At 42.9% G+C, this 27,975-nt stretch overlaps 1 protein-coding gene across 3 annotated transcripts in view; it reads right to left on the bottom strand.

Moving 5' to 3' along the window:
• The window catches only part of FAM120C (family with sequence similarity 120 member C), a 100,493-nt gene that overhangs the window by 12,778 nt on the left and 59,740 nt on the right, over nucleotides 1-27,975 (bottom strand). For all 3 annotated transcript variants that reach the window (XM_064364324.1, XM_064364325.1, XM_064364326.1), the window contains 3 exons: nucleotides 10,213-10,327; nucleotides 6,316-6,525; nucleotides 4,072-4,273 (listed from right to left, as the gene is read on the bottom strand). In XM_064364324.1, coding sequence (XP_064220394.1) covers nucleotides 4,072-4,273; nucleotides 6,316-6,525; nucleotides 10,213-10,327 — 527 coding nt within the window. The remainder of the gene's footprint in view (nucleotides 1-4,071; nucleotides 4,274-6,315; nucleotides 6,526-10,212; nucleotides 10,328-27,975) is intronic.

Here is a 27,975-nt window from a genome sequence, read left to right as displayed (position 1 = left end):
TGGGCGACAGAGTGAGATTCTGTTGAAAGAAAGAAAAAAAGAAAAGACAAGGAAGGGAAGGAAGGAAGGAAGAGAAAGAGAGAGAGAGAGAGAGAGAAAGAGAGAACAAAAAAATGAACGGAGATAAAGAAAGGAAAGAAAAGAGAAAGAAAGAAAAGAAGAAAGGAAGAAAGAAAGAAAAACGATCGTAAGTACAAGGCAGGAGAAGAGGAGGGACAAAAGATCCTACAACCCACCACCTACTCTTCTTATTTCCATTTCTCTCTGATAAAAAGACTCTGGCAGGGCGTGGTGGCTCACGCCTGTAATCCCAGCACTTTGAGAGGCCAGGGCAGGCGAATCACCTGAGGTCAGGAGTTGGGGACCAGCCTGGCCAACATGGGGAAATCCCGTCTCTACTAAAAATACAAAAATTAGCCGGGTGTGGTGGCATGTGCCTGTAGTCCCAGCTACTTGGGGAGGCTGAGGCAGAAGAATCGTTTGAACCTGGGAGGTGGAGGTTGCAGTGAGCTAGATCATGCCACTGCACTCCAGCCTGGACAACAGAGTGAGACTCCATCTCAAAAAAAAAAAAAAAGAATCTGTGATAACAGCAAAGGTGTCATGATGGAAGCAAATTTAGTGGGGAGGGCTGAAAATCTGTACGCATCCACTTTAGCAAGTAACATGCAGGTGATTTATGTTTTAACCACAGTGCCTAGCATATTTGTTGAGAGAGATATTTGTTGAGAGAATAAATGTCTTATTATCTAGTTATTAGAAAATTACAAACCTAAACTACTTTTTCTTTTTCTTTTTTTTTGAGACAGAGTCTTGCTGTGACACTCAGGCTGAAGCGCAATGGTGTGATCTCGGCTCACTGCAACCTCCACTTCCCAGATTCAAGTGAGTCTCCTGCCTCAGCCTCCTGAGTAGCTGGGACTACAGGCACGTGCCACCATGGCGAGCTAAATTTTGTATTTTTAGTAGAGACAGGATTTTACCATACTGGCCAGACTGGTCTCAAACTCCTAACCTCAAGTGATCCGCCCACCTAGGCTCCCAAACTGCTGGGATTACTGGCATGAGCCACTGTGCCCCGTCCTAAACTACTTTCGATACAAATACATATCATTACACATTGTAGGATTAGCCAAATAACCAAACTAAACTGAAAATAATGAAACTAAACTAATAGTAACTTATAATTAAAAAGCAAGAATAGGCCGGGTGCAGTGGTTCACACCTGTAATCCCAGCACTTTGGGAGGCTGAGGCAAGTGGATCATTTGAAGTTGAGACCAGCCTGACCAACATGGTGAAACCCCATCTCTGCCAAAAATACAAAAAAATTAGCCAGGCATGGTGGCACATGCCTGTAGTCCCAGCTACTCAGGATGCCAAAGCTGGAGAATTGATTGAACCTAGGAGGTGGAGGTTGCAGTGAGTGGAGATTGCATCACTGCACTCCAACCTGGGTGATAGAGTGAGACTCTGTCTCAAAAAAAAAAAAAAAAAAAAAGCAAGAATAGCAACAATTGAAAACCAGAACTAACTCATGACAAGATGGCATAATATCTCCTTAAAACAGAGAAAATTCTAACTCTGTGTGAGCTCACAAGCATACCGAGTTTTGTAATTTAGTACAAAAATAAGCATTCATAGAATATGGAGTTCTACTAGGCCTTCATTTTAGTTTATAAAAAGAAAACAAATGAATCCTTAACTCATTTAGCAGGTTGTTAGTAAAGAGTCCTTCATTTAGGGCACGCATGGTGGCTCACACCTGTAATCCCAATACTTTGGGAGGCCAAGGCAGGGAGGATCGCTTGAGCCCAGGAGTTCAAGACCAGCCAGGACAACATAGCAAGACCTCACGTCTACAAAAAAATACAAAATATTAGCCAGGCATGTTGGTGCGTGCTTGTAGCTCCAGCTATTCGGGGGGCTGAGGTGAGAGAATCACTTGAGCCCAGGAAGTCGAGGCTTCGATGAGCCGTGATTACACCACTGCACTCCAGCCTGGGCAACAGAGTGAGACCCTGTCTCAAAAAAAAAAAAAAGTCCTTCATTTATATAAAACTTGAGAGTTCAAGGAACTAGAGTGCTAGTTTCCTTTTTTTTTTGAGACAGAGTCTCACCATGTCTCCCTGGCTGGAATGCAGTGGTGTGATCTTGGCTCACTGCTATCTCTGTCTCCCGGGTTCAAGCAATTCTTGTGTCTCAGCCTCCGGAGTAGCTAGGATTACAGACAGGTGCCTGCCTGTCTGTAATATTTTTTGTAGAGACAGGGTTTCACCATGTTGACCAGGCTGGTCTGTAACTCCTGACCTCAAGTGATCTGCCCATCTCAGCCTCCCAATGTGCTGGGATTACAGTCATGAGCCACTGTGCCTGGCCTAGAGTGCTAGTTACTTCTAAGAGGGACAAGAAAGACTTGCATTTGAGGCTCCTACTGTGGGGTTTCAGGAGGCAACAGGCTCCTTGTGAACCACCAGTAAGACTAAGCATCACTGGTAGCTAGGGCAGTGGTGATCTTCTGAGAACCTGGCTTTAATTAAGGCTGTCTTTTGAGACTTACAAAATAAAATCAACACACAAAGAACCAGAGAATGGATCTGTAAAGCCATCTGAAAGGGATGGACTGGCTGGCTTCCTGGTTTTTAAAACTTGATCACCATCTGACTGAACAGGGAGTTACCAGAGCAGACTTTCACACTGTTCATCTAAGCCCAGCCTTGAGCTAACCACTCATACTGCATTTTGTCACCCTAGAAAACTAACTTCAACTTCCAGTTTTCTTTCTTTTAAAGGGAGGAGCAATAGATAACAAACACCTTCAACCACAGCAATGACACTCTGACCCAATCACAGAATCTTGCTATTTTATGTTAAAATGTCTCCACTAAAATATCCTGTTTCACTGCCGGGCGCTGTGCCTCACACCTGTAATCCCAGCATTTTAAGAGGCCAAGGTGGGCAGATCACCTGAGGATGGGAGTTCGAGACCAGACTGACAAATATGATGAAACCCCATCTCTACTAAAAATATAAAAATTAGCCAGGCTGTGGACAGAAAAAGATCCTGTCTCAAAAACAAAACATACAAACAAAAAATCTTGTTTCATCAGGGGACAGGTTGTTTGAATGATCAGGATCAGTATCTGAGCAATCTAGGCATGATTGTCTACTCATAGTTAAGTTGTAGCTCAAGTGCCACCATAATTTATGCATATGTTTGTGTGTACATATGAGTGTGCATGTGTGTTTTCCTCACTAAACTGCAATCCTCTGGTGGCATGGATGGTGACATATTTATCTCCATGTTTCTGGAGCTGAAGGAAGGGAAATGTGTCAAGTCTATTCGCAGAGTGGAAATGTTGTCATCAAGCTATTGTTATCTACCAGCACTGGCCATTTACTCCCACTGATCTTCCTGCAAGCTCCTGTGTGCATTGCCTATAGGGAAGGAATGAATGAACAGCAACCATGAAGATCCAGTCCATATGACTTGCAGTTCTCAAAAGTAATAAAGTGGCTTCTGGTTTCCACATTAGTTCATGAGTTTGGTTGGTGAGAGTCAAATCCCTGGGGACCAGCTACCTCTATAGAGTGGTCTTAGAAGTGTAAATGGACATAAACTGCTCTTCAAACTACACAGCACAGAAACTAAGTAAGATGAGGCCGGGCACTGTGGCTCACGCCTGTAATCCCAGCACTTCAGGAGGCCAAGGCGGATGGATCACGTGAGGTCAAGAGTTCGAGACCATCCCGGTCAACGTGGTGAAACACAGTCTCTACTAAAAATACAAAATGAGCCGGGTGTGCTGGCACATGCCTGTAATCCCAGCTACTCAAGAGGCTGAGGCGGGAGAATCACTTGAACCCGGGAGGCGGAGGTTGCAGTGAGCCAAGATCACACCACTGCACTCCAGCCTGGGTGACAAAAGTAAAACTCTGTCTCAAAAAAAAAAAAAAAGTCAGTGAGATGAGATATATGTGAAACTGTTGATTCTGTTACTGACAATAATGACTGGATAGATTATTATTACATAAATTGAGGATGACAAATACCTCATTTTTAGGTACTGACCTGCAAATCCCCGGCTCCTTCCTTGAGGTGGAAGTGGCATGGAGCCCACACCTCGGGAATACAGTGAAACAGGGTAGAGAGAGGGCACCACGGGAGGCACAAAAGTAGGTGACGGAAGTAGAGCAGAAGGCGGTGGATGATTCATGTTGACTCCTTCAAGGATGCTCTGTCTCATCTTTTCCACTTTGGTTGCCAGGTCAGCCTTCAAATGAGGAACAGAGTAATAATAGCAGCTGCCACTTTTCGAACTTGTCCCATGTTTTAGGCCCAGTATGGACCAGTCTAGGTACAGTCTCACAATTCTATTCCCGCTAAGTGAACTGAGGCCTGTCATTAAAGGGCTCAAAGCTACACACTCAGGAAGCCTGTCTGGCACCAAAGTCCCCACTCTTTACATGACATCATGCTACCATCATATTAGTTCTAAATCAGGGCTTGTGATGTACATTGACTAGATCAAGGAAGACAAATTTAACAATAAGGATTACTGATGGTCTATTACATGGCTGGCATTGGGCTGGGTCACTTTCTAAGGAAGATGTAATAGAATTAGATAAAAGAGAAATAAAACACTGACAAATAAAAAGCCTTTTGCTGGGCACAGTGGCTCACGCTTGTAATCCCAGCACTTTGAGAGGCCAAGGTGGGCAGATCACGAGGTCAGGAGATTGAGACCATCCTGGCTAACACAGTGAAACCCTGTCTCTACTAAAAATACAAAAAATTAGCCGGCGTGGTGGCATATGCCTGTAGCCCCGGCTACTCGGTAGGCTGAGGCAGGAGAATTGCTTGAACCTGGGAGGCAGAAGTTGGCAGTGAGCTGAGATCGCGCCACTGCACCCCAACCTGGGTGACAAAGCGAGACACCATCTCAAAAGAAAAAAAATAAGTAAATAAAAAACAAAAAGCCTTTTAAGTTTCTCCCTCATACCCAGAATTGGAAATCCTGATACCTCTAGTCCAGAGGTCTGCAAACTTCATCTGTAAAGGGTCAGATAGTAAATATTTTAAGCTTTGTAGGCCATATTGTCTCTGTCACAATTATTCCACTCTGCTATTACAACATGTAAGCAGTCATAGGCCAGGTATGGTGGCTCACGCCTGTAATCCCAACACTTTGGGAGGCCGAGGCAGGTGGATCACCTGAGGTCAGGAGTTCGAGACCAGCCTGAACAATGTGCTAAAACCCCGTCTCTACTAAAAATATAAAAAAATTAGCCAGGCGTGGTGGCATGCGCCTATAGTCACAGCTACTCAGGAGGCTGAGACGGGAGAATCGCTTGAACCTGGGAGGTGGAGGTTTCAGTGAGCCGACATTGTGCCACTGCATTCCAGCCTGGACAACAGAATGAGACTCTCTCTTGAAAAAAAAAAAAAGAAAAGAAAAGAAAAATGAAAGCCGTCATAGATGGTATGTAGACGAACGAATGTGGCTGTGTCCAATAAAATTTTTTTTTAAAAAACGGGGTGGTCTACATTACAAAAAACAGGTGGTTTGTAGCACTATGGATAGTTCATTGGACTTCCAGTTATGAAAAACAGGAGGTGTGCTGGGTAGTCTGCCAATCCCTGCTCTAGTCCTTCAGCTCTTTCCCCACCGAAATGGATAAAGGAGTTAAGTAAGGTTTCCTTTCCCTTGCCTCCCCTCACCCTTCCCAATGTTTCGTTTTTAAAAATCCTCTGCAGCTACTCAGGAGGCTGAGGCAGGAGAATTGCCTGAACCTAGGAGTCGGAGGTTGCGGTGAGCCGAGATCGCGCCATTGCACTCCAGCCTGGGTAACGAGCGAAACTCCGTCTCAAAAAAAAAATCCTCTGCTTCTACTCTGTCGTCAGCTTTACTACCCTCTTCTGTTTCCAAACACAGTTCCTTCACAAAAAAATCATCACTTGCAAAAGAGACAGACAGTTTTTGTAAATAAGAGAAATGAAATTCTAAGAGTTGGAGGGAAGGTATATAGTATATCTGAATATTCCATGGAAAAGAAATACTCAGAGTAAGAAAAGGGATATGAAAACTTTAAGTTCATTAAAAAATACTTTCCAACACAAAATTTTACAACATGTAAGATGTAAGTATCAGACTACACGCTTTTGGGACCACTGTTGACTAAGTCAGGTTAAAGTGAGACACATTCTCCTGCTTCTGTCCTATTCCTCTCCAATGTCTCTGCTCTTTTCCCCTCCCTGCCCATTCATCCCCACAGGAGATCAGAGCTAGTCCTTAGCAGCCCGACATGCTGATACCTGGCCATCACAGAGCTCTATCAGAGATACTCGGTCTCGGCCTGCTTTAATTAGCTTGCTCTGGAACAGCTTGCCATCGAAGTAAATCCAGGGGCAGCAATGCTCCCAAGGGACTGGCTGGCCACAGGCATCATTAGCAAACAGAGCTGTGTCGACTCCACTCATGAAGAGGGCAGCAAGCTGGATCCCTCGAGCATCCAGTTTCTCAATCTGAAACCACCACAGATGAAATATTACTATTAAGAAACTACTGTTCTTGATAACATTTATTCTTATTCCTGTCATGCTGATTCTTCCGGTTAAATGTGAACACGTTGCCATCTAATGTAGACATCTCAGTGCATAAGCTGCTTCTACCGATGTCTTTCCCTGAGATGATTTGAAAGGTACTCATTACAACATTAAAGATACCAACCTGAGACAGTTTTTTCACCTGTAAAATTAGAAAAATAATTAGAAAGTAAAGGCTAAAAGAACACTTAATGCTGCTCTGCTGCTGCTGCTGATGCAGTGAAATTAAATGGGCACTCACATAAAGCTGGTAAGAAATGTGTATTACATAGTCAGGCACGGTGGCTCATGCCTGTAATCCCAGCACTTCAGGAGGCCGAGGCAGGCACATCACCTGCGGCCAGGAGTTCGAGACCAGCCTGACCAACATGGTGAAACCACATCTCTACTAAAAATACAAAAATTAGCCAGGTGTGGTGGTGGGCGTCTGTAGTTCCAGCTACTCAGGAGGATGAGGTGGGAGCATTGCTTGAACCTGGGAGATGGAGGTTGCAGTGAGCCGAGATTGCGCCACTGAACTCCAGCCTGGGAACAGAGCAAGATTCCACTTAAAAAAAAAAAAAGTATACTACAATTAAGCAGTATGCGTGAAGAACTGTGAAAATGTTCACATTTGTTGACTCAGAAATTCACCTTGCAGATACCAGCACCATGTTTCTTGTATAGCCTGAAGAAGCATGAACCAAAGAAAATTATTTTCTTGGCCAGGTGCAGTGGCTCATGCCTATAATCCCAGTATTTTGGGAGGCTGAGGTTGGCAGATCGCTTGAGACCAGGAGTTTGAGACCAGCCTAGCCAACATGGCAAAAAGCCATTTCTACTAAAAATACAAAATACAAAATTTCTAATAAAAATACAAAAATTAGGTGGGCATGGTGGCACGTAATCCCAGCTACCCAAGAGGCTGAGGCAGGAGAATCGCTTGAACCTGGGAGGTGGAGGTTGCAGTGAGCCGAGACTGTGCCACTGCATTCCCGCCTGGGTGACAGAGTGAGACTCTGTCTCAAAAAACAAAAAACAAAAAACCTCTTTACTTTATCAATTACCCAGCTTCAGATAGTCCTTTATAGCAACTCTAAATGGACTAAGACAACACATAATAGAGGGAAACTGAAAAGAACCTAAGTCACCAATATGAGAACAATTAAATGATACATCCATATAAAATATTATTTATTAACATTTTTAAGACAGAAAATATGCGCTACATGAAATGGAAAGAACTCACAACATACAATACATAAATACTACCTCAACTATGTAAAAAGTGCATGACAGGAGATTGGGAAAAACCTCAATTCCCACAGTGGTTATGTCAAGTCAGTGTGTTAGAAGACAGCTTCAACAGGAAAAGGAAAGTGTTTGCAGGTCCCCTCCTAGGTGTGGTTTAGCAGGAGCAGTTGCTCTAGGACAAGCAATACAACATTTACTGCAAAAAGCAACCACTCACTGGTTGTCTGAGTCTGTCACATCTTAGTTGATCTCACTTAAGATTTTGCAAGTCTTATTGAACTTCATCTTCTAGTTTACCTTGGGGCCTCAAAGTAACAAGGTTACTAAGGTCAAGGAAGGGATGTTCTGCATTAATGGCTACATTTTATTGAGTATTATATACTTAAAATATATGAGACACTGGCCGGGCGTGGTGGCTCATGCCTGTAATCCCAGCACTTGGTGAGGCCAAGGTGGACAGATCACCTGAGGTCGGGAGTTCAAGACCAGCCTGACCAACATGGAGAAACACCATCTCTACTAAAAATACAAAATAAGCCAGGCATGGTGGTACATGCCTGTAATCTCAGCTACTTGGGAGGCTCTGACGCAGGAGAATTGCTTGAACCTTGAAGGTGGAGGTTGCAGCGAGCTGAGATTGCGCCATTGCACTCCAGCCTGGGCAATAAGAGCAAAACTCCATCTCAAAAAACAAACAAACAAACAAACAAACAAACAAACAAACAAGGGAGACATCTCAAGGACCTAGAAATAGAAATTCTATTTGACCCAGCAATCCCATTACTGGGTATATACCCAAAGGATTATAAATCATTCTATTATAAAGACACATGCACACGTATGTTCATAGCAGCACTGTTTACAATAGCAAAGACCTGGAATCAACCCAAATGCCCATCGACGATAGACTGGACAAGGAAAATGTGGCACATATACACCATGGAATACTATGCAGCTATAAGAAACGATGAGTTCGTGTCCTTTGTAAGGACATGGATGAATCTGGAAACCATCATTCTCAGCAAACTGACACAAGAACAGAAAATCAAACACCACATGTTCTCACTCATAGGTGGGTGTTGAACAATGAGAACACATGGACAGGGAGGGGAGCATCACATACTGGGGTCCGTTGGGGGTGGGGCAAGAGAGGGACAGCAGGGGGGGTGGGGAGGTCGGGGAGTGATAACATGGGGAGAGATGCCAGATATAGGTGACAGGGGGATGGAGGCAGCAAACCACACTGCCATGTAGGTACCCATGCAACAATCCTGCATGATCTGCACATGTACCCCAGAACCTAAAGTACAATTTTAAAAAAAGGGAGACACTGTTCTAGGGGTTTTCCATGGATTATTTTACATAGTATCCTCACAAACTGACATAGTTGGCTATGTAACCCCTCCAAATTGCATATTGAAATGTGATCCCCAATGTTGGCAGTGGAACCTAGTGGGAGGTGTCTGGGTCATGGGGGCAGATCCCTCAGGAATGGCTTGGTGCCCTCCCTGTGGTGATGAGTGAGTTCTCACTCTATTAGTTCATCCAAGAACTGATTGTTAGAAAAGAGTCTAGCACCTTGCCCTTCTCTCTTATGTGACCTCTCTCTCCAGGTGACACGCTGGCTCCTCTTGTCTTATTCCCCTCACCTTCTACCATGAGTAAAAGCTTCCTGAGGCCCTGATCAGAAGCTGAGTAGATTCTGGCACCATGTGTTTTGTACTGACTTCAGAACAACGGGCTCAATAAACCGCTTTCCTTTATAAATTATCTAGTCTCAGGTATTCTTTTATAGCAATACAAAATGGACTAATATACAATCTACAAGTAAGGAAACTGCAGCTAGAGAGGTTAAGTAACCTGCCCAAGGTCACACAGCTAGGAGGTAATGAAGCCAGGATTCAAACCCAAGGCAGCCTGCCTTCAGAGCCTCACCTCTATACTCCATGCTCTACTGCCTTCAGCGGGTGGGTTTACTTCCTTCCTTATGGTTTTCTGTACTTCTACTTAACACTCAATACATATCACTAAAAGGAGGGGTGGACACTTACTCAGACGCAAGCAGGGGACGGACATCAGGATAAGTTTCCTATAGTGTATCTTGTAAGAGCCAGAAACCTTGCATGGTCTATGGACCATGATTTATTTTGTTGCATAATATCCATCTTTTCTGTCCATTCTCATTTATCAGTATGAGAGTAGTGTAGCAGGCACCTCTTGGCTTTATTAATAGACACAAATATTTGGCTAAAGTAAATCAAACAGTTACCTGCAGAACTTACTCCTCAGCTCCAAGAAAAAAAAAAAAAAAGACCTAAAGTAGTGCCATAAGCTCATAAAAGGAAGAACTTAAATGAGGGTACAAGAAATCACCTTGAGTTCTTGGAGCTGATCCGGTTCATAAAGCTGGGTAGACACTGCCTGTGCAAGGAAGGTGTCTAGCTCATGGCGATGCAGGACTCGGCCACCAGGCCACTGAACCATGTACCTAGAAGATAAAAGCACTGTTATTAGGCCACAAAAGCTCACTTATTCATGTCACAATAACTTATTAAGCTAAGAACTTATCATGAGCCAGTATTTGGCTAGGTTTTGGCAATGCTAACTGAATGAAGGAAAAAGAATCTTTGCTTTCCTACTTCCAGTCTGGGAGACAGAGGAAAGAGTCATGTACATGGACAATGACAGGACAGTGTGTTAAGTACCAAGATGGAAGAATGCACAGGGTGCTTGCTACGAGAGCACCGAAAACTGTAACGGTGAGAGACAGCATGCTGGGAAAAGTCAGCAAGAGCTCAGTTTCAAAGGGCCTGTAGGATTTAGTGAGACAAAAACGCAGGGAAAGGGTGTTCCAGGCTGAGCAAATAGTATGATGTGTGAAAGCATGAAGGCGTGGTTCAGCACAATGCATCACGTTTCATATTGCTGCAGCTAAGCATGTTTGGAGTGACCAGAGGCGACATTAGTAAGTAGGCCAGACTGACAGCAGCCTGAGGAACACTGAGGGCTTCAGGTGGTGGAAACTGCAATCATGAACCATATCATGGTACCCAAGACGTGGTCCAGGCTAAGTGAAGTTGACATAAAAGGCCAGAGTGTTTTAATGGAAAGAGCATGCATTCTGAAGAGAGAAGATCTGAATTTGAGTGTTGGTCTCCCCAGCTAACAGTTGATGGCTATGGACAAACTATTTAACCTTTCTGAGCCTTGGCTTTCCTCATCTACCAAATAGGGATAATAAAATTTGCCCTGCTCATTTCATAGGGAGGTTGTGAGGATTAAATAAAAGATTGTTCTGGGGCCGAGCACGGTGGCTCACGCCTGTAATCCCAGCACTTTGGGAAGTCGAGGCGGGCAGATCATGAGGTCAAGAGATTGAGACCATCCTGGCCAACATAGTGAAACTGCATCTCTACTAAAAATGCAAAAATTAGCTGGGCGTGGTGGTGGGCGCCTGTAGTCCCTGCTACTTGGGAGGCTGAGTCAGGAGAATTGCTTGAACCAGGGAGTCAGAGATTGCAGTGAGCTCAGATTGTGCCACTGCATTCTAGCCTGGTGACAGAACAAGACTCTGTCTCAAAAAAAATAAAAATAAAAATAAATAAAGGTTGTTATGTTAATAGCATTGATAAAGGAAAAAAAATGAAAAAAGGCTGGGTGCGGTGACTCACGCCTGTAATCCTAGCACTTTGTGAGGCTGAGGCAGGCAGATCACTTGAAGCCAGGAGTTTGAGACCAGCCTGGCCAAAGTGGCAAAACCCTCTCTCTACTAAAAATATAAAAATTAGCTGGGTGTGGTGGCGTGCGCCTGTAATCCCAGCTACTCAGGAGGCTGAGGCAGGAGAACCACTTGAACCTGGGAGGCGGGGGTTGCCGTGAGCCGAGATCACGCCACTGCACTCCACCCTGGGGGACAAAGGGAAAATAGATAGATAGATAGATAGATAGATAGATAGACGGACAGACGGACAGACGGACGGATGGATGTGTGTGTGGGGGAGGGGTGGGGGGAAGAAAGTAGACCAGAGAACAAACAGTCTCAAAAACAGGATTTAGGAATTTGGATCTTCATCCTGAAATTGCAGGAAGACACTGCAGGATTGTCAGAAGGCCTAATTTGATAATGACTAGCTCAGGTTATTAATATTTTTTTTTATTTATAGTTCCTTGATTTACCTTTGCCCATTCTTTCATTTTTAACCTTTCCATCTGATTTCATTGGCAAAATGTAAAGCAAAAATAGAAGAAAATGAATGCAAATGCAATTACAGTGGGAAACTTTAATATACCACTATTAAGCTATAATATGTAAAAATATACCTAAAATTCATTTAAATTCACAGAAGATTTGAATAGTATAATAAATAAGGTTTAAATACTTGACTGATTTAATACAAAGAAAACACATTCTTAAAAGAGAAAATTAACAAATTAAAAAAAAAAAAGAAAACATTCTTTTCTTTTCTTTTCTTTTTTTTTTCAGACGGAGTTTCGCTCTTGTTACCCAGGCTGGAGTGCAATGGTGTGATCTCGGCTCACCGCAACCTCCGCCTCCTGGGTTCAGGCAATTCTCCTGCCTGAGCCTCCTGAGTAGCTGGGATTACAGGCACGCGCCACCACGCCCAGCTAATTTTTTGTATTTTTAGTATAGACAGGGTTTCACCATGTTGACCAGGATGGTCTCGATCTCTTGACCTCGTGATCCACCCGCCTCGGCCTCCCAAAGTGCTGGGATTACAGGCGTGAGCCACCGTGCCCGGCGAAAACATTCAAGTGCCCATGTGAGCACCCATGAGGTCTAGGACCTTGCCTGTTTGCCTTTGCTTGTCTGTTTATTATCCCTTATTTATTATTAACTATCTAGCCGAGTACATGGCATACAATAGGTATTGATAAATATTTATTGGAAGAAAGACTGGATGCATTAATCAGGTCATGCCAAGCCAAAAACAAAACAAGACAAAATTCAACAAAAATCCTTCGGCCGGGCGCGGTGGCTCATGCCTATAATCCCAGCACTTTGGGAGGCTGAGGCGGGTGGATCACGAGGTCAAGAGATCGAGACTATTCTGGCCAAGATGGTGAAACCCCGTCTCTACTAAAAATACAAAAATTAGCTGGGCATGGTGGCGCTCGCCTGTAGTCCCAGCTATTCGGGAGGCTGAGGCAGGAGAATTGCTTGAACCCAGGAGACGGAGGTTGCGGTGAGCTGAGATCGTGCCACTGCACTCCAGCCCGGGTAACAAGAGCGAAACTCCGTCTCAAAAAAAAAAAAAAAAAAAAAAAAAAAAATCCTTCAAAGCAGAATTGTACCAGTCATATCCTGACCACTCTGCGAGAAAAACTGACCTAAAGGAGTCAAGTGTGGGAAAAAAAAAAGATCAATACAACGCAAGGGGTGTGATTTTAGAAGCTGAACAGATTGTTCTGGGTGCTCTGAGTCAGTGACTAAATTTACCTCAGAGAATCTACAGAAGGCTCCACAGAGGAGAGAACATTTAATTTCCTGGGGACTGGAGCTTTTTGTTTGGTTTGGTTTATACTTTAATGTTAATTTGCAATTTTAAATGTCTCTCTAACCTTAATAGAGTACATGGAGAGTGGATGCTTAATAGATGTTTGCTGAAAAAAATGCGTCAATGTCAGGATATTTATAAGGAAATGCTGGCTCCATCTTTGGGCCAGCACTGCTATTCAACCAGTCTTGAATGAATTATGAGACAGAATAAAGGGTTTAATGAGTCAGAGCAGTGAGAGGCTCAGAAATGGGATAGCAGGAAATAATAATTATTAAATCAACCAATATTTATTGATGCTTCATCATGTGTGATTTTTGGAATTACATGATTGCACTGGGGATTTTCTGGAAAAAAGTTTTACTTATTCCCAAGGAATTTCCTCAATCTTAATGATAATTTGACAGCTTTATTATTGCTGTTATTCATTATTGCTTAATGATAATATGGCAGCTTTATATTGCTGTTTATTATTACTATAAGTATTATATACAAGCTTTAATATATGCAGCAAACTCTAATTTATACCTAAGAATTATATTTACTAAATGCCTCTGATATACCTTGCTAAGAACTTAAGCTACGAAGTATGTAGTGGCAGGCTAGGTGCAGTGGCTCACGCCTGTAATCCCAGCACTTTGGGAGGCCAAGGTGTGTGGATCACCTGAGGTCAGGAGTTTGAGACCAGTCTGGCTAACATGGTGAAACCCTGTCTCTACTAAAAATACAAAAAATTAGCTGTCTGTGGTGGCGGGTGCCTGTAATCTCAGCCACTCAGAAGGCTGAGGCAGAAGAATCATTCGAACCTGGGAGGCGGAGGTTGCAGTGAGCCAAGATCACACCATTGTACTCCAGCCTGGGTGGCAAAAGTGAAAGTCCGTCTCAAAAACAAACAAACAAAGTATGTACTGGGCAAAGAATACAAACTTGGAGACTAACATCCTTGGTTCTAATCTAGGTTCCACTACTCCTTTTCTATGTGACTCTGGACAACTAAATCCCTGGACCTCTAGGAGATTTAGTTTGCTAATCTCTAGAATGAGGATGGTACCACCTACATCTCAAAAGGCTATAATAAGCAAAGGAGAAAAAGCACATAAAAGCACTAAGACTAGCCTGGGCAATGTAGGGAGACCGTCATCTCTACAAAAAATTATTAAAAATTAGTCGTGGCTCATGCCTGTGTTCCCAGCTACTCAGAAGGCTGAGACGGGAGAGAGAATTGCTTGAGCCCAGGAGGTCGAGGCTACAGTGAGCAGATTACACCACTGCACTCCAGCCTGGGCGACAGAGCAAGAACTTATCTCAAAAACAAAACAAAAAAAGCCACAAAACAGCACTCAGCACAGTGCCTGGTACAGCAGGTGCTCTTAGTTACCATTTGTAACGGAACTAATTATGGTATAATCCTTCCTGTACAATTTGGTGAAGGAATTTGTAATTTTGTCATATATTACATTCTCATACATACAAAAATCTGTTTCTATCCTATTTATTCTATGTCTATTTCTCACGCCAGCAGCATACTGACTTAAATTTTAAATGTGCTTTAATACTTGGTAGTTCCCCATTCACTCCACATCTTTTTTTTTTTTTTGGAGACAGGCTGGAGGGCAGTGGTGCAATCACTGCTCACTGCAGTCTCAATCTCCCAGGCCCAGGTGATCCTCCCACTTCAGACGTCTGAGCAGCTGGGACTACAGGCTCATGTCACCACACCTGGCTATTTTTTTTTAGACGGTGTCTCACTCTGTCGCCCAGGCTACAGTGCAGTGGCATGTTCTCGGCTCACCGCAACCTCCACCTCCTGGGTTCAAGCGATTCTCCTACCTCAGCCTCCCAAGTAGCTGAGATTACAGGTGTGCGCCACTACGCCTGGCTAATCTTTGTATTTTTAATTAGAGACAGGGTTTCACCATGTTGACCAGGATGGTCTCGATTTCTTTTTTTTTTTAATTTATCTTTTGCCCACCTGCAACTGTCTTGATTGAGTTATAGGTCTCGATTTCTTGAGCTGATGATCTGCCCACCTCGGTCTCCCAAAGTGCTGGGATTACAGACGTGAGCCACCGCGCCCAGCCCACTGACAGCTATTTGGACAAGGAGTGGACACCTGATCCAAGTCAAATCAACTCATGGCTTGCCAATCAGAATCTTGAGAATTTGAGCTAAGTGATGCAGTGAACTTATAAAACACATGCAGAAAGAACAGCTACTTATGCAGGCCCATGAGACAGTGGGAAGTCTCTGTTCCTGCCTTTCCAGGATCATTCCCTGCGTATGCTACTTTTCTTGTCCTTGGATGACTAGGAGACTACCTGTTATACCTTTACAGTAAGATAGCTAGAGTGGGCTGGGCATGGTGGTTCATGCCTATAATCTCAATACTTAGTGAGGTGGAGGCCAGGAGTAGCAAGACCCCATCTCTCCCAAAAAATAAAAAGAATAAAAAGAGAGGAAAAGCGAGAGAGCTAGAAAAGCTTCTGTTTCTTCTAAGCAAGTGAGTCTGAAGAGACTGTCATTTACCCATCTGTGCTATCTTAGATACCTATTCTGGTATCTAAGCCTTTATATATTGTGAATAAAAACACAGTGTCCTAACTGTTGCAAATATTTCCCCACTTAGTCTTTTTAATTTCATGTATTTTGGCATATAGATACAGTCATAGTTACTGATCTGCTTTTTATATCTTCTTTTTTGAGAAAGGGACTCAATCTTTTTATATATATATTACTTTTTGTTTTTTGAGATGGAGCTTTGCTCTTGTTGCCTAGGCTGGAGCGCAGTGATGTGATCTCGGCTCACTGCAACCTCCGCCTCCCGGGTTCAAGCGATTCTCCTGCCTCAGCCTCCCAAGTAGCTGGGATTACAGGCATGCGCCACCATGCCTGGCTAATTCTGTATTTTTAGTACAGACAGAGTTTCACCATGTTGGCCACGCTGGTCTTGAACTGACCTCAGATGATCTGCCTGCCTTGGCCTCCCAAAGTGCTGGGATTACAAAGTAAGCTGCCGCGCCTGGCATATTGTGAATAATTCTACACGAACATTTGTGAACATGTTTTTCTGTGGACGTGTGTCTTCATTTTATGTTCCCATCAGCAATGTACGAGGGTTCCAACTTCTCCACATCCTTTTCAACACTTACTGTATGTCTCCTTTTTAAATCTCCCATCCCTGCTCCCTTGTCTTTTTGATTAATGGGTGTTAACTGGTTTCTTATTGTCCCTATCATTTGCATTTCCCTGATAATCATCTTTTCATGTGCTTACTGGATATTTGCATATGTTCTTTGGAGAAATGTCTATTCAAATCTTTTACTAATTTAAAAATCTGATTTATTTGGCCAGGTAGTGGCTCACGCCTGTAATCCCAGCACTTTGTGTGGCTGAAGCGGGCGGATCACAAGGACAGAAGTTCGAGACCAGCCTGACCAACATGGTGAAACCCCGTCTCTACTAAAGATACATAAAAAAAATCAGCCGGGTGTGGTGGCAGGCGCCTGTAGTCTCAGCTGCTTGGGAGGCTGAAGCAAGAGAATCGCTTGAATCTGGGAGACGGAGGTTGCAGTGAGCTGAGATTGCACCACTGCAATCCAGCCTGGGCGACAGACCAAGACTCTGTCTCAAAAAAAAAAAAAGATTTATTAATCATTTATTGGTTTACTTGTAGGAATTCTTTTTTTTTTTTTTTTTTTGGAGACAGGGTGTTGCTCTGTTGTCTAGGCTGGAGTGCAGTGGCACAATCATGGCTCACAACAGCCTCTACACCTCCCGGGCGTAAGCAATACTCCCACCACAGCCTCTGGAGTAGTTGGGACCACAGGGGCAAAGCCACGCCCAGGTGCTTTTCAAAGAGTTTTTGTAGAGGTGGGGTCTTGCTATGTTGCCCAGATTGCCCTCAAACTCTTGGATTCAAGTGATTTTTCACACTTCAGTGACCTAAGTTGTTGGGATTACAGACATGAAGCAGGGTGCTGGGATTATAGACATGAGCCAGTGTGCCCAGCCAATTGTTTGAGTTGTAAGAATTTCTTTATATATGATGGATACTGGGCCCTTATCAGATACATGGTTTGCAAATATTTTCTCTCATTCTGCGGGTTGCATTTTTACTTTATCTGTAGTCTTGTTTCTAGCACACAAATTTTAAATTTTGATCCAGTCTAACCTACCTATTTTTCCTTTTGTTAATTATGCTTCTGGCATCATATCAAAGAAACCACTACCTAATCTGAGGTCATGAAGAATTATACCTCTTGTCTTCTTAGAATTTTATAGTTTTTGCTGTGACATTTAAGTCCATGATATATTTTGAGTTAATTTGTGTGTATAGTGTGAAGTAGAGGTCTAAGTCTTCTTTTGCATGTTAATATCCAGTTGTCCCAGAACCACCTGTTGTAAAGCCTATCTTTCCCCCACTGAATTATCTTGGCAGCCTTGTCAAAAATCAATTGACCACAAATAGCAGAATTTATTTCTGGACACTCAAATGTAATATGGAATTCCAGTATACCACTGTTTTTGATTACTCTACTTATATAGTTATTTTTGAAACTGGACAGTGTCTGTCCTTTTTTCAACATTATTTTGGCTATGCTGAGTTTATATTATTAGCCCATTTTCTGTTGCTTATAACAGAATACCTGACACTGTGTTATACATAAAGAAAATGAATTTATCTCAAAAGTACAAAGTCTAATCTGTGAGCCTGTGAAATCTAAACAAGTTATCTACTTCCAAGATCTCAGAATTGGCCTGTAATCCCAGCATTTTAGAATGCTGAGGCAGGAGGATCGATTGAGTCCAGGAGTTTTGAGACCAGCCTAGGCAAAGCAGTAAGACTTTATCACTATAAAAGATTTAAAAATTAGTTGGCCATGGTGGTAAGTGCCTGTGGTCCCAGCTACTCGGGAGGCTGAGGTGGGAGGATCGCTTGAGCCCAGGAGTTCAAGGCTCCAGTGATCTGTGATCACACCACTGCACTCCAATCTGTGTGTTAGAGACTCTGTCTTACACACACACACACACACACACATGCACACACACACACACACAAATAAATAAAAGATCTTAGAGTTGTAGAATAATCTTTTTTGACCCCATGTGGGCCTCCTGGACACACTGTGGTGGGGGCCCAACCCACAAGGCCTTAGGCAGCCCTGCCTGCATGGGTGCAGAGTACAGGCCATATGGTTGCTCAAACTCATTGGAGTCCAGTGCCTGAAGCTTTCCCAGGTGGGCAATGCATGCTGCTAGTGACCCCACAGTTCTGGGGACCCAGTGGCAGTCCCGTTCCCATGGCTCCACTACGCATTGCCTTGGTTGAAGACTCTGTGGCAGCTCCAACCTTATGTTCCCACTGGGCACTGCTACAGTAGGGGATCTCTGTGGTGGCTTTGGCTTGACAAGAAGTCTCTACCTGGGCTCCCAGGCTTTCAATGAGATCCATTCAATGGGCAGAGGTTGCTAAGCCGCCACAGCTCTTAGTTTTTGTGAGCCTGCAGAATTATTACCATGTGAATGCCACCAAGGTTTTACAACTTGTACGTCCCTGAGCTGCTACCTTCCTCAACTGAGGCATGAGCCACACCTGGGCCCACTTGAGACATGGCTGCTCCAGCTGGAGGGGCTGAGATGTGGGAAGTAGCTTTCCCGAGGTGGCACAGGGCAGGTCTGTCCCAGGCCTCCTGACTCCCAAACAATTCTGTTCTCCTAGGGCTCTGGGCCTCTGAAGGGAGGGGCTGCCTCAAAGATCTCTGAAGTGATGTTAGAGCCTTTTCCTCACTGTCTTGACTATTAGCACCTGGCTCCCTTTTAGGCATAAAGTGGTGGCTTCCCTGCACCCTTGGATCCACTCCTGCAAACTCTTTTTCATTCTCTACCACATGGCGAGGCTGTGAATTTTCCAAATGTTTCTGCTGTTTCCCTTTTCTCTAGCAGTTCACTGTAAAGTTAGAAGTAACCACGCAGCAGCCTGAGCATTTTGCTGCTTAGAAATTTCTTCAGCCAGGTACCTGAATTCATCATTCTCAAGTCTGGCCTACAACAAAGCCCTTGGGCATGGACACCATTAAGCCAAGGTCTTGGCCAATTTATAACAAGGATGGCCTTTACTTCCATTTCCAATACCTCACTCCTCAGTTCCATCTGAAACCTTATCAGAATGGCCTTTACTGTCCATATTTCTATCAGCATTCTGGTTGTAACCATTTAACCAATCTCTAAAGAATTATAAACGCTCCCTAAGTCTTCTTGTGTTCTAAGCCTTCACTAGAATGTTGGTGTTTTGTATGTAGCCTGCTCCTCCAAATTCTTCCAGCTTCTGCTTATTACCCAGTTCCAAAGCTGCTTCCACATTTTCAGGTATTTGTTATCAGAAACAGCTGCACTTCTCTGTACCAGTTCTCTTTGTTTTCTTTTAGTTTTGTATTTTTTTTTAGAGATAGGGTCTCACTCTGTCACCCAGGCTGGAGTGCAGTGGCGTGATCATGGGTCACTGCAGCCTCCACCTCTTAGGCTAAAGTCATCCTCCCACCTCGGCTTCCCAAGTAGCTGAGACTATAGGTTCATGCCACTACGCCTGGCTTTTTTGTTGTTGTTTTTTGTAGAGATGGGGTCTATGTTGCCCAAGCTGGTCTCGAACTCCTAGGCTCAAGTGATCCTCCCACCTTGGCCTCTCAAAGTGCTGGGATTACAGGCATGAGTCACTGTACCCCACCTCTTAAGCCCATTTTCTGTTGCTTATGGCAGAATGCCTGAAACTGGGTAATTTATAAAGAAAAGGAATTTATTTCTTACAGTTATGGAGTAAGTTGGAGGCTTGCATTTAGTGAGAACTTTCTTGCTGGTCATATGGTAAGAGGGCTGATCACATTTATGTGCTATATCAGGTCTCTCTTCCTGTTCTTAGAAAGCTACCAGTTCCCCTCCCATGAGAACCCATTCATCCATTAACCCATTAACCCATGAAAGGATTAGCCAATTTGTGAGAGCAGAGCCCTCATGATCAAATCACATCTTAAAGGCCCTACCACTCAATACTGCCACACTGTGGATTAAGTTTCAATATGAATTTTGGAGGGGACATTCAACCACAGCAGGGTCCCTTGCATTTACATATTAATTTTAGCATTAGTTTGTTAATTTCTGCAAAGAAGAAGGCTGGAAATTTGGATTCCACTGCATATGTAGATCAATTTGGGGAGTACTGTCATCTTAACAATATTTTATCTTCTTTATTTCTAGTTAGAAATCCACAAGAAGGATTTTATCTTATCTATGAACATGGGGTATCTTTCTGTTTACTTAAATCTTTTATAATTTCTTTTAACAGTGTTTTGTAGTTTTCAGTTTGCCTGTATCTCAGGCAACTGAATTATCTGCCTTTCCTGTCACCAAGATTGTTATTGTCTCTGACAATACCCTGGGCTTAAGGCTTGTATATTCTCATTTAAAAAATTCCTTTCCTAGAAGAAATAGAATAAAGAAAAAATCCCTTTCCTGTCTCAAGGTCAGTAAATCACTGCTTAGTTTTTATTCTGCCTTTTATCTTTTTTTACATGTATCTTTATAATTAATTCATCTGAAATTTATGTGAGGTATGGCTCTAAGTGGATATTTTCTCCCCAAATACAAATCCAATTCTCATCTCTTCCTCATTGATTTGTGATGCTTCCTTTAGCATATTTTAAGTTCTAATGTGTTTAGGGTCTTATGCAGTATTATCTGCTCTAAAACAACGAACTGTCAATTTTTGTGACAGTATTACATTATTTTGGTATGAGTTTATAATACATTTTGGCACGTAATAGGGCCAAGACACCTCTTTTTTTTTTTCCCAATAACAGTCCTACTGCAGGACCAAGATATATCTTATTTTTTTTAACATTTTCTAAGCTATTCTTATTCATTTCCCTTTCCTGATGGACTTTAGAATTATTCTGTCAAATGAATAAACTCTAGTTCTTAAGTATCTTTATTCTTTATATAACAGATGGCACATGGTTAATCCAAATACCCTGTTATAGCGGAGAGTGAATCCATTGCTTCTTAACAGACTTGTTTCTCAAGAGAGATTCCTCAACTTTACCCATAAACAAAGAGGAGAAACCTTGTCCAATTTCATGTTCCATCTCTGGGAAACTGTCGATATTTGAATGAATTTTTGCTAGAAATGATAAAGCCTTGATGCATGCCTTTCCCATTCAGCAGGGCTGCACCTCCCCTCCAGAAGCCTGACAGAGTTCTTTAGTATCCCTTCCTCCTAAGTGATGACTATCGTATGCGCAAAAGGTTCTGCCTTCCTCAAACTGTATCAACCTTTCCTAGAAAACTCCTTTTCTCTAGGCCATCTAGGAATTTTTTACCTATAGTTTGCATAATTGAGCGTAGGCTCCTAGCACTCAGGCTATAGTTCAGTGTTCCTACCCAGTGTTTACTTGATATTGCTGGACAATGCAGTATTAAGGATAAGTTAATCTTCATTTAAAATTTAAATTTCCAACCAGATTTTATGCTAATCATTAAAACTACATTTTTTTCCCCTACAATTCTGTCTTCTTAAAAATATAGGAGGCCAGGTGCATGCTCCCGCCTGTAATCCCAACACTCTGGGAGGCCGAGGTAGGTGGATCATGTGAGGTCAGGAGTTCAAGACCAGCCTGGCTAACATGGTGAAACCCCTTCTCTACTAAAAATACAAAAATTAGCAGTTGGGCACCGTGGCTCACACCTGTAATCCCAGCACTTTGGGAGGCCGAGGGGTGGCGGATCATGAGGTTAAGAGATGGAGACCATCATGGCCAACTGGTGAAACCTCGGCTCTACTAAAAATACAAAAATCAGCTGAGCGTGGTGGTACCCGCCTATAGTCTCAGCTATTCGGGAGGCTGAGGCAGGAGAACTGCTTGAACCCAGAAGGTGGAGGTTGCAGTGAGCTGAGATCGCGCCACTGTACTCCAGCCTGGTGACAGAGTGAGACTCTGTCTCAAAAAACAAGAAAATTAGTTGGGCGTGGTGGCGGGCACCTGTAATCCCAGCTACTCAGGAGGTTGAGGCAGGAGAATTGCTTGAATCTGGGAGGCGGAGGTTGCAGTGAGCTGAGATTGTTCCACTGCACTCCAGCCTGGGCAACAGAGAGAAACTCTGTCTCAAAAAACAAACAAACAAGCAAAAAAAGAAAGAAGGATGTTGTCAAAATCTGCCTTTAAAACTTGAAAAACAAAAAAGAAAAAGGAGAAGAAAATTTAAAGAAAAAAGGAAAAACATAGGAATTGGAAGTTAGACTTAGTGACCTTCTCCCTACTCCTTACTAGCTATGTAATCTTTGTAAATCACTGCTCTTTGAGTCTGAGATAAATAACACCTATTTTTCAGCACTATTATGAAGATCTGAAGCATTGTACACAAAGGGCTGATTTAGCACACTGCCAGTTACATATATGTACTCATCCCTACCTCTTCTTAAGGGTTTTATAAACATTGGGTTATTAATTTTCTTTAGTTTCCCAATTTTTAAATTTCTTTTTAGTTGTGGTAGGTACATAGTAGGTATTTATATTTATGGGGTATGAGATATTTTAGTATAGGAATGCAATGTGTAATAATCATATCATGGACAATGGGGTATCCATCCCCTCAAACATTTATCCTTTGTGTTACAAACAACCCAATTACACTCTTTTAGTTCTTTTAAAATGTACAATTAACTTTACTACAGTCCTCCTGTTGTGCTATCAAATACTAGGTCTCATTCATTCCTTCTAACTATTGGGTTTTTAATTTTACAGGGCAATTTCACTCAATACTAAATGAGTCCAGATATTGCCTCTTCTTTTTGAGTCTTTAAAAAAAAAGAATCTTTCTATCTTTTCCTCTACCTTTAGGCAGTAGGCTACCTACTGCTGTCACTGGGGCTGGAGCTAAGAGTAGATCCTACTCCCTTTCTCACTTCCCTTATAATGTGCTGCTCTGACCTGTTGTACACTGGAAAATCAGATAATCAAACTGTAAGAAATGTGTCTAAATCAAGAATAAGTAGGTTGGGCTGGGTAGGTGGTTCATGCCTGCAATCCCAGCACTTTGGGTGCCCGAGGCAAGTGGATCAACTGAGGTCAGAAGTTTGAGACCAGCCTGGCCAACATGGTGAAACCCTGTCTCTATTAAAAATACAAAAACTAGGCCAGGCACAGTGGCTCATGCCTGTAATCCCAGCACGTTGGGAGGCGGAGGCGGGTGTATCAAGAGGTCAAGAGATTGAGACCAGCCTGGCCAACATGGTGAAACCCCGTCTCTACTAAAAATACAAAAACTAGCTGGGCACGGTGGTGCGTGCCCGTAGTCCCAGTTACTTAGGAGGCTGAGGCAGGAGAATTGCTTGAACCTGGGAGGTGGAGGCTGCAGTGAGCCAAGATCATGCCACTGCACTCCAGCCTGGTGACAGAGTGAGACTCCATCTCAAAAAAATATATACATACATATATATAAACTAGCTGGGCAAGATGGCAGGCTAAAGAAAAAATAATAATAAGTAGGTTAAACACAAGGCTAAGGCACTTTCTTCAGTGGAAGTATACAGAATCTATTAGAACACAGTCTTTTTTTTTTTTTTTAAACAATGTCTCACTGTTGCCCAGGATGAAGTGCAGTGCTACCATCTCAGCTCACTGCAGCCCTCTTCCATGTGGGTTTAAGTGATCCTCTCACTTCAGCCTGCTGAGTAGCAGAGACTACAGGTGCACACCACCACGTCCAGCTAAGCTTTTAAAAATTTTTTGGAGAGGTAGGGTTTTGCCACGTTGCCCAGGCTGGTCTGAAACTCCTGAGGCTCAAGTGATCCACCTGCCTTGGCCTCTCAAAGTGCTGGGATTACAGGCATAAGCCACCAAGCCCAGCCAGAACACAATCTTTATAATGGCTATTAGAGCTGTTCATAAGCTATAAAAAGTTGCTTTTATGTTCCTGGATCTATTCCATATAATGTAGAGAGCCAAATAAATGGGAAAATGAGCAATTACTATATATATATATATATATATATATATATATATATATATATATATATATTTTATTTATTTTTTTTTTTTTGAGACAGAGTCTTGCTCTGTCACCCAGTCTGAAGTACAGTGGTGCGATCTTGGCTCATTGCAACCTCCGCCTCCCAGGTTCAAGTGATTCTTGTACCTCAGTCTCCCAAGTAGCTGGGACTAGAGGTGCGTATCATCATGCCTGGCTAATTTTTGTGTTTTTAGTAGAGATGGGGTGTTACCATGTTAGCCAAGGCTGGTCTCGAATTCCTGACCTCAGGTGATCTACCCACCTCTGCCTCACAAAGTGCTGAGATTATAGGCGTGAGCCAATGTGCTGGCCTACTATATATTTTAGAAAGAAGATAAATGAAATGTACAATTCCAGAGTTAATATGGGACAATGTAGGACTGTGGCCCAGGAATATGTTAGGAAGTAGAAGAATAAATCTTTATCACTATTCACTATTCTTTTTTTTAAAAAAAAAAGACGGGGTTTCATCATGTTGGTCAGGCTGCTCTTGAACTCCCAACCTCAGGTGATCCGCCCGCCTTGGCCTCCGAAGTGCTTGGATTACAGCTGTGAGCCACCACGCCCGGCCTCTTTTTTTTTTTTTTTAAGTTTTTTTCTGAGACAGCGTGTGACTCTGTCACCCAGGCTGGAGTGCAGTAACACAATCTTGGCTCACTGCAACCTCCATCTCCTGGGTTCAAGTGATTCTCCTGCCTCAGCCTCCCAAGTAGCTGGGATTACAGGCATGTGCCACTACTGCCCAGCTTATTTTTGTATTTTTAGTAGAGACGGGGTTTCACCATGTTGGCCAGGCTGGTCTTGAACTCCTGACCTCAAATCATCTACCTGCTTCGGCCTCCCAAAGTCCTGGGATTACAGGTGTGATCCACTATGCTCGGCCTCATTATTCTTACTGGGAAAACTTTGTAAGTCACTAATCTTATTATTAAGGCGGTTAGGAAATTAGCATATATTGGGCATCTAGTATGTGATAGGGTCCCTGCACGCATTATCTCAATGCTCAAACAGCTCTGAGAAGTAAAAATTATACCCATTTATAGTGAGGAAAGACATGCTCAGAAAGGCTAAAGTGACATCCAAGATGAAAAATGGCAGAACCAGCATTCAAAGTAAAGTCTACTCACTTTGAAAGCTAAGTGCTCTATAGTTCTCTGGTAACTTGTAGGGCATGATCTCGCCTTTGCACAAAAGTTTATTTCCTCTACATCAGCAAATCAACAATGAGAAAGTATAACAGAAACTAAAATATCACACATAATCCTGATGATATATATGAAGTACTGAGGAATTAATTTAGAATGTAGGAGATCTGAATGGAAAAAAATTACCTCTACTAAGACATAAAGGAAGAAACCTGGATAAACGGGAGAGGTAAACTATTATCTTTGGATGGAGGACTTAATATTATAAAGATGTCAATGCTCCCCAAATTAACCTATAAATTGAATTCAATGACAAAAAAACCTCAACAAGATTTTCGTGGAAACTAGACTGATAACAAACTATACATGGAAGAATAAGAGCTCTTAAGGTCCAAGGATAGCTAGTATAATTCTCGAAAAAGAAAAGCAAAGAGTGGAGATTTGTGCTACCTGATATTAAGGCATATTGCAAACCCTTAATAACTGAAACAATGTAATATTGATAAGGACTCAAATGGGCAATGGAACAAAATAGAATCCATGAATGAACTTATACAGATATAAAAACTTGGTACATAATGGCCAGGCGAGGTGGCTCATGCCTGTAATCCCAGCATTTTGGGAGGCCGAGGTGGGCAGATCACTTGAGGTCAGGAGTTCGAGACCAGCCTGGACAACATGGTGAAACCCTGTCTCTACAAAAATTATCTGGGTATGGTGGTGCTCACCTGTAATCCCAGCTACGGGAGGCTGAGGCAGGAGAATTGCTTGAACCCGGGAGTTGGAGGTTGCAGCGAGCCGAGATTACGCCACTGCACTCCAGCCTGGGTGACAGAGCGAGACTCCATCTCCAAAAAAAAAAAAAAGCAAAAAACAAAAAACTTGGTACATAAGAGAAGTAGGGGAAAGGAAGGATCATTCAATACATCAAGCTAGGGAACTGTCATATTATGTAGAGTAAAGTTAGATCCTTTCTCAAAGCATGTACAAAATAAATATCTACTGTATCAAGGACCTGACATGGACGACATTATTAAAGTATAAGAAAGTGTCGTGGCTCACGCCTGTAATCCCAGCACTTTGGGAGGCCGAGGCGGGTGGATCACGAGGTCAAGAGATCAAGACCATCCTGGTCAACATGGTGAAACTCCATCTCTACTAAAAATACAAAAAATTAGCTGGGCACAGTGGTGCGTGCCTGTAATCCCAGCTACTCAGGAGGCTGAGGCAGGAGAATTGCCTGAACCCAGGAGGCAGAGGTCGTGGTGAGCCGAGATCGTGCCATTGCACTCCAGCCTGGGTAACAAGAGCGAAACTCCATCTCAAAAAAAAAAAAAAAAAAAAAAGAAAATCTAGAAAAATATCTTTATGATTTAGGGGTAGGGGAGAATTTATTAAATAAGACACAAAAGCATATACCATAAAGATACAAAATCATGGGCTGGACAGAACCAAAATAAATACTTCTCAGTAAAGGAAGAAGTATACTGATATCTGCAATTTATTCAGAAATGCAGTAAAAAGGATGGAAAAATGGATGCCCAGAGATGAACAAATCGATAGTTATAGGAAGTAAATCAAATATGCTAAATATTAATTATAGAATCTAGGTGGTGATTATATGAGTGTTCATTGTACTATTATTCTAATTTTTCTATGTATATAAAATTATAATACTAAAAGGTTGGCAAAAATTTGCCCACTTTCTGGCTGGCCATGGTGGCTCCTGTCTGTAATCCTAGCACTTTGGGTGGCCACGATGGGAGGACTGGTTGAACTCAGGAGTTCATGACCAGTCTGGGCAACATAGTGAGAGCCTGTCTCTAAAAAAAAAAAACTTTAAAAAATTAGCTGGGTGGCTGGGCATGGTGGCCCATTCCTGTAATCCCAGCACTTTGGGAGGCTGAGGTGGGTGGATCACGAGGTCATGAGTTCAGGGCCAGCCTGGTCAAGATGGTGAACCTTCGTCTCTACTAAAAATACAAAAATTAGCCGGGTATGGTGGCAGGTGCCTGTAATCCCAGGTACTTGCAAGCTGAGGCAGAGAACTGCTTGAACCCGGGAAGGAGAGGTTGCAGTGAGCCAAGATAGCACCACTGCACTCCAGCATGGGTGACGAAGTGAGACTCCGTCTCAAAAAAAAAAAATTAGCTGGGCATGGCTGGGCATGGTGGCTCACGCCTGTAGTCCCAGCACTTTGGGAGGCTGAGGCGGGCAGATCACTTGAGGTCAGGAGTTTGAGACCAGTCTGGCAAGCAAGGCGAAACCCCTTCTCTACTAAAAATACAAAAATTAGCCGGGTGTGATGGCCCACTATTGCACTCCAGCCTGCGTGACAGAGCAAGATTCCATCTAAAAAAAAAAAAAAAACACCACAAAAATCAACTCAACTAGGAAACTGGAATCACATACCGTTC

This window comes from Aotus nancymaae, unplaced genomic scaffold, assembly GCF_030222135.1.
Source record: "Aotus nancymaae isolate 86718 unplaced genomic scaffold, 86718_ANA_hifiasm-v0.15.2.pri h1tg000058l, whole genome shotgun sequence".
In the NCBI taxonomy this organism is placed as follows: domain Eukaryota; kingdom Metazoa; phylum Chordata; class Mammalia; order Primates; family Aotidae; genus Aotus; species Aotus nancymaae.
The sequence above is the reverse complement of the archived record's forward strand: the minus strand, read 5'-3'. Positions and strand labels throughout refer to the sequence as shown.